Below are 6,833 nucleotides of genomic sequence, written 5' to 3' on the forward strand. Positions count from 1 at the left end.
CCCCCGCACAGGCCTGTCCTCAGGGCCCCCCACCTGGTCGATCATCTGGCGGGCTTCCTCCACCTCCGGGTCCTGCGCGTCCGTCTCAATGGTGTAGGTGCCCGCGTCACTGAGGCTGTCATCCTCCTCCTGTCGGTGAGCCTTGCTGAGTGGGAGGTCCGCAGGGGGTGGCGGTGGGGTTGAGGGGGCTGCAGGGCTGGTCCCACGGGGTGTCACGGGGGCGGGCAGCGCGGGGGGCGCCTTTTCCGGGCCAGGCCGGGCCCCGGGGGAGCCCTCCCGCAGACACTGCGCCACGAAGTCCTGGGCCAGGCGCGAGCGGCGCCCCACGCTGCCGAAGGGGCGGGCAGCAGAGCGGGGGGCTGGGGAGGTACTGCCCAGGCGCTCCTCGGTCTTCTCGCGCTTGAGGGAGCTGGCCCGCTGTGGCCCGGAGTTGCCCACTGCCCGGGCAGGGGCCGGGCCGCCTGGACGCTCTCTGTCGGCCGGCCCGGGGCCGCGCCGCCGGTCGGCCTTGCAGTCCCCGGGCGGCGTGTGCGTGAAGGACTGGGAGCGCTTCTTGCGCGGGGTGTCCTCATCAAAGAACTCGATGACGAAGGCCTGCTGGTTGTGCAGCAGCTCCTGGGGGTCCCGCTTGAGCTGCCGCTGAAGCCGGACCTGCTCTCCGCCGGCGTCCGCAGGGGCCCCTGCCGCCGCGGCCGCCTTGGCCAGGGGGTCCTCCGAGTCGCTCTGCGTGCCGTCCTGGTGCTTGTGACCTGCGGCAGGCAGGGGACCCACCCGTCAGCCTCGCGAGGGCCCACTCTGCACTTCGGCGCAGCCAGTGCGGCTGGGTGGGGGACGCGCCGTCCACGCCGCGGGCCGGGACCAAGCGGGCAGACCCCAGCACTCACCCCGCAGCGTGCGGCTGTGCGTGGGCAGGTCGCTCTTTGTGCTGTGCCGGTCGTCGCCCGGGCAGGCCCGGCACAGCAGGCTCGGGTCATTCTGCACCAGCCAGTCGGCCACCTTGGTCTCCGCAGAGACCACCTCGCCAGGCGTGGCCTCCCGGCCCGGGGGCCGCCGCGGACGCAGGGAGAACTTGGTGACGTGGTCCTTGATCTTCACCTTGCCGGGGCTGCCCTCGTCAAACTCAATGGTGAAGGAGGCGTGGCTCTGCACCACAGGCGCCCCGCCGGCGCTGGGGGGCTCATCCTTGGTGGGAGCCTCAAGTGCAGCAGGAGCCTCGGGGGCCCGGGGCTTGGGCGGGGACTCCTTCGTAGGGATCTCAAAATAGCTGGGCTCCCGCCTGAAGGGGCAGCCCTGAGGCTCCATGGGGGTTCGGAAGCCGGCCAGGGTCCCCGTGAGCTCCCCATCCTGCTGGCCCATCTCCTTGGGGCGCTCTGTGGGAGGGAAAGCCTCAGGGCAGGGCGGCACCTCCTCACCTGACCCCTCCCCAGGACTGCCTCCCCCAGAGCGGCACCTCAGGGCAGGCCCCCAGCACACACCTGGGTAGGGGTCCTCCGGGCGCTGTCCCTCAGGCGGGGTGCTGCCGTCGTCCTCACCCCACCAGGAAGGCTGCCCGTACAGGGGCGTGCGGTACGCCGTGCTCTCTGCCCAGAGGAGTGGCCCTGGTCACTGCGCCCGGCGTGGCTTGGAGTCCGGCCAGCACGCGCTGCCCCCCCCAGCCCCCACAGTGGCACAGCACAGCTCCCACCTAAGGCGCCAGTGGCCAGTGACCACGCCCAGAGCTCTGCCCCGCCCCCAGGGCCCCACCAGTCTCTCGAGCCCCGCCCCCAGGGCTGGCTGCGCGGGGCGGCGCTTCCCTGGTGAGCAGCTCTCTCTCGGCAGCAGCCCCCCGCCACCCCCACCTGCGCTACCTGCTGCCGGCCGGCGGTCCCCTCTCTCTGGCCTGGGGTTCGAGGACTCGCAGTAGGGCGCATGCTCCGGGGGGGCTTCGCCCCGAGTGGGCGCCACGCCCTGGACGCTCACCTGCAGCTGGCTGGTGTACTTCTCGTGCTGTGGGTGGCAGGGGTGAGGAGGGGGTGCCGGAGGACTCCACCCCAGGGGCGCCTCTGCTCCTCCCTCACAACCCCCACAGGGCAGCCGCGGAGGCTCGTGGAGCCACACCAAAGCCTGAGGGCATCCTTCCTCCAGGAAGCTTCCCACAGGAGCTGGGCTGGTGCGGGGCAGAAGCCCAGAGAGGGGTTCCAGTCTCAGAGGGAGTGCCCCAGTCAGGGGCTCAGTGCAGGGGCTGAGGGCAGGGGGGGCCACGGCCCCACGTGTGTGCGTGTGTGGGTGTGTGTGGGTGCATGTGTGTGCATGGTGTGTGTGGGTGAATGGGTGCACGGTGTGGGTGCGCGTGTGAGGCTCCGCACATGTGCGTGTTCAGGGCTACCGTGGGCGTGGAAACACATGCAAACTCGTGTACGGGTGTGCCTTGCACGCGTGCACACACCTTTGTGTTGCTCACAGGTGTACTGCACACACGTGTGCTGGTACAAGCGTGCAGGCGTGTTGCCCTGTGTGTGCATGTATTCGTGTGCCCTGGCGTGGGTGTGCAGCGTTGGGGCGTCCAGGCGGCCAGCCGGGTGGGTGCTGGCACACAGGTGGGCAGAGCCTGGCCGTGCTGCCCCGCCCCTCACGCCCATGACTCCAGGCAGGTCAGCCTGCTCCTGCGTTCCCCAGGCTCTGGGCGGCGCCCCGCCCTGCTCCCCGCCCCTCCACCAGCAAGCAAAGGAGAGGAGCCCCCTGCCGCTACACGCCAGGCCTCCCCAGGCTGCTGCCACGCCGGTTGCCTGACGGTGGAAAGGGGCCTGCCACCGGCCTCTGGTGCCCGAGACGCACCCTCCAGCCAGAGCTGCCAGGAGCCCCGTCTCCTGCCACTCCCCGCTGTGGGGGCCCCTCCGGGAAGGAGGGCGGGTGTGGGCGGGCCGCGGGCGCAGGGAGGGCACTCACCCGGAGCGCCTCCTCGGGGACGCGGTGCTGCCCCCGCTCCAGCACGTACATGTTGGAATGTGGCCCGGGTTAAGGCGAAGGCAGCGGGGCGGGCGGTGGACCGCGGTGCCGCCCGGGATGAAGGGGCGCTCGGCAGGCAGGACGGGGCCGCTGGGCCACGGGCGCCTGCGCGCGGCACGACCGGGCGGACGGGCCTGAGGCTGACCTGTGGCAGCTGCCACGGCCACCCAGACCCTTGGCCGTCTCCCCGGGTTCCAAGGCCGAGGAGCCCCAGAGCTCCAGCAGCGACGAGGGGGCCTGGTCGGCGCCCGGGGCGAGGCCTCCCCAGGGGCATGCGCCAGGTTCTGAGCACAGAACTCCCGGGGGCTCGGGCTCCCAGCGCGGACACTGGCCCCTAGGCCCCGCGCGATTTCGCGGGACGGCGGCCACGGTGGCCTAGCCCAGCCTGCACGCTAACCCGCCGCCCGCCCACCGGGGGACCCCGCTTGGGAACCCCGGGCAGCCGGGAGGGGAGGGGCGGAAGGATATCGTAGCCGAAACGAATGACATCATTGAGCTTCAGCGTGACGTACTTCTGGTCAGGGATGCGCACGTCATTGACGAAAGTCTGCAGAGGAAAAGGTTGAGAAGCCTGCGCGGTGGCCTTCCGGGTCCAGCTCGTGGGAAAGGACAAGGACGGAGGGGGACAAGGACAGAGGCCTGCAAGGCCCTTCCAGGTCGCGCCGCCCGCCCTGCCGGCCCCGCCCCCACGCCCCCGCGTGGCCAGGCCAGGCAGTGCGCCCAGCGTTGCCCTCGCTGCCCAAGCAGGAAAGGGGCGGGTCTGGAGCATGGCCAGAGGGGCGCCCACCGAATGGGGTCCCTGGGCACCAGCAGGGGAGAGAAGCCCCACCCAGGGCCGAGCTGGGGAGACCCGAGCGAGCAGGGGGCCCCACGAGTCCCGCTCCCAGGGTCTCCTCCCCTGGGAGAAGGGTCTCCCAGGGCCTGGCCAGAGGGGGCTGGGTGGGCACAGGGGTGCAGTGGCTGACCCTGAGGGCCCTGGCAGGGCGTGCGGAGGAGGGCAGCGGACACTCACCCCATTCAAGCTGCCCAGGTCTTTCACCCAGTGCTCGTCCCTGCCCTGGTCGTAGTTAATGACGGCGTGCTGCTTGTCCACACTGCGGGACTGGATGGACACAGAGGCCTCAGGGGCAGCCCGTGCCCTCTGCCCCTCCCGGCTCTGGGCAGACAGGACGGATGGCGGCTGGCAGGAGAGGCTGCCCGTCGCGCCCGAGGCCTGGCCGCAGGGCCACACACCTCCTCTCCGGGACTGACCCCGTGGCCAGCTGATGGGCCCGCACGGAACAGCTAGGCCTGAGGGGACAACACGGCGGGGACCAGGGGCACGGAGCCAGGGTCTGGGGACATGCCTGGCGGGGGAGGCCGGGGAGCACCGTGCTCCCTCCAGTGGGACACCCCGTCGGCCCGGCACCCACGGCTGGTCTGCGGCTTCCAGGTGAGCGCAGCGGGGCAATCAGCTCTTACCCTCTGGGCGGCTGAGGCCAGGGGATGCGGAGACCCCCCCAGATGCACAGCTCACAGCCAGGGGCGCCTGGGGGCCCTGCACAGAGCCCTGAATGCAGGACTTGAGCCAGGACACCCAATGGGCACTGAGGCAGCAGCTCTGCCCAGACCACACCAAAGCCACTGGACGGGTGAGCGGCCCCACAGGGCGCCTCCGAAGCCCCGTGGCCCCGAGGACCTCAGCACCCCAAAGTGTTCCCATGCCTTCCCACGCACCCCACACTTGCCCTTCCTCCCCAGCCCTGGGCCCCCAGGAGACAGGGCCGAGCGCCCAGGCGGCCAGGGCCAGGCATGCAGTGGGAGTGCCCCAGGCCTGGCACCCCGGCCCAGAGACTGGGACTCAGAGCACCCCCCCCCCGGGGCCTACTGGCCCCTCCTCCAGAGCCAGGCAAACAGCAGAGGCCAGCCTGGCTGGACAGGGCAGGTCCCGGCACCAACAGGCCAGCATCCCAGCTCTTGTCAGGTGGCACCCCCAGTGGACCCCTCCTGGCTGCACAGGCCCAGGCACCCCCACACCCCCAGGCCTCACACCCCCAGACCCCCACACCCCCAGGCCTCACTCGCCCAGGCCACATGCCCCCAGGCCCCCACACCCCCAGACCTCATACCCCCAGGCACACGCCCTCAGGGGCACCCCTGCCCTGGCACACTCACCTGCAGCATAAGCTCACACTCATCGCGCCCCACGAAGATGAGCTCTCGCGGGAGCCGGTGGCGGGTGCCGCTGCCACTCACCAGGAACCAGGCGGTCGCGCTCATTTTGGCACTGGCCCTGCGGGGAGAGGTCATCGGGCACTCGGGCCCCGCCCGCCTGTCACCCACCCTTCCTCAGCCCCACCAGCTGGCCCTCAGCCTCGCCACCGCATCCCACTTCTCTCTCCCAGCAGCAGGGTGGCGTTCAGACCCCACGCACGCCTGCGCGTGGCCCCACGAGTGGCCGTGCCCCCGCCAGAGCAGCACATGGGGCCCGTGATGCCAGGGGCAGACGCGCTGGCCAGAGGCCCAGCCACCTCCGCCGGCCACTCCGGGGTGGCAGGGGCAGTTGAGAAGGCCCAAGTCATCGGCTTGCCGGGCGCCACACTCAGGGCTTCAGGCAGTCCCGGGAGTGCCCAGGAGGAAGTGCTTTGGTGCCAAGGTCCAGGGGGCAGCAGCAGTGGTATGGGCAGCAGAGCACCAGGGGGCCTGAGGGGCACAGTGGGGCCTCCAGAGCCCAGGCCCTGGATCAGCACGCTGACCTGCGAGCCCGGCTGTACCCACACGGCACACACCCCCCCCCCGCCCGGGGCGCACCTGGCCTTGCACAGCAGGCGGGCATGTCCCGAGCCAGGCTGGGGTCTGGGCGGCGGCCAGGACTGGGAGCAGTGTCCACAGGCGGTCAGGAGATCCCGTGGGAAGGTGCCTGGGGAGTGGGGGGCAGGAGTGATGGAGGGGCTGGAGCTGGGGCAGCCCCCAGAGGCAGCGCACCCTGGGGGGCCCCAAGACAGTGAGAAGCTGGGGGTCCAGAGACAGTGAAGAGCTTGGAAACAGTCGAGGGCAGCCCAGCGCAGGCCCACGCTGGGAGAGGCCTCAGTGTCCGGGGCCAGTGATGGGCCTGCCACAGTGTGGGGCCCAGAGAGGTCAGAGTGGGGAGAGGTGAGGACCCGGCAGGGAGCACGGGCTGTCCCCAGGCCCGGGGTACCCTGGGGGGCAAGCAGCTCCAAAGAGCGAGTCCCTTGCCCGGGGCCCTCTCACTGACACCAGGTCCAGCCAGAAGGGCCAGCCCGGGGCCAGGAGGGGCAGGGACTTGGTGCGGCTGCAGCCTGTAGGGGCCTCCCCGACAGCCCGGGTGGCTGGCAGCTGGGGGACAGGACCCCGCTGGCTCTCCCCGGGCCCCAGCCCACACCCCAGCGGGGCCGGCTCCAGCCCGGCTGCGATGGGTCGCCCAGAGGAGGCCGCAGCCTCTGCCAAAGCCCCGGCCGCGAATGCGGTGGCCGGCCGCACCCTCCGGAGAAGGCCCAGGCCCGGAGCCCCGACGCTCCCAAACAGCCTTCGGCCGCCGTTGCTAGGAAGGAGAATAATAAACACCCCAAACTTGTCCCCTCAGCCGCCGAGCCAGAAGAGCCACCCGGCCGGGTGGAGAGGAGGTGGAGATGCCAGGGGCAGCGCCGGAGCCGGGACGGATGGGGGCAGGGGCAGGGAGGGGCCGGCTGCGGCGGCCGAGAGGCGCGCGGCCCGGAGGCCGGGGACAGGCCGGAGAGGAGGCCGGGACTGCGGAGGGAAACGAGGAGACAGGGCGGCAGGCAGAGGGAGGGACCGCGGCAGAGACAGGGCGGAGGGAGGCGCCGGGCGGGGCGCCGGCCGGGCGGGGG

General features: G+C 71.8%; 1 protein-coding gene across 1 annotated transcript in view; it reads right to left on the minus strand.

The window, feature by feature from the left end:
- CEP170B (centrosomal protein 170B) overlaps positions 1-5,884 on the minus strand; it is a 13,475-nt gene extending 7,591 nt beyond the window's left edge. Inside the window, exons 1-9 of the mRNA XM_012724357.1 lie at positions 5,776-5,884; positions 5,140-5,257; positions 3,998-4,087; positions 3,454-3,532; positions 2,926-2,984; positions 1,848-1,986; positions 1,476-1,580; positions 885-1,370; positions 34-749 (exon numbers count right to left, since the gene is read on the minus strand). Coding sequence (XP_012579811.1) covers positions 34-749; positions 885-1,370; positions 1,476-1,580; positions 1,848-1,986; positions 2,926-2,984; positions 3,454-3,532; positions 3,998-4,087; positions 5,140-5,244 — 1,779 coding nt within the window. The 5' untranslated portion in view covers positions 5,245-5,257; positions 5,776-5,884. The remainder of the gene's footprint in view (positions 1-33; positions 750-884; positions 1,371-1,475; positions 1,581-1,847; positions 1,987-2,925; positions 2,985-3,453; positions 3,533-3,997; positions 4,088-5,139; positions 5,258-5,775) is intronic.
- Between the last annotated feature and the right edge of the window lie 949 nt (positions 5,885-6,833).

This window comes from Condylura cristata, unplaced genomic scaffold (genome assembly GCF_000260355.1).
Source record: "Condylura cristata isolate star-nosed mole 26May11 unplaced genomic scaffold, ConCri1.0 scaffold00013, whole genome shotgun sequence".
Classification (NCBI taxonomy): domain Eukaryota; kingdom Metazoa; phylum Chordata; class Mammalia; order Eulipotyphla; family Talpidae; genus Condylura; species Condylura cristata.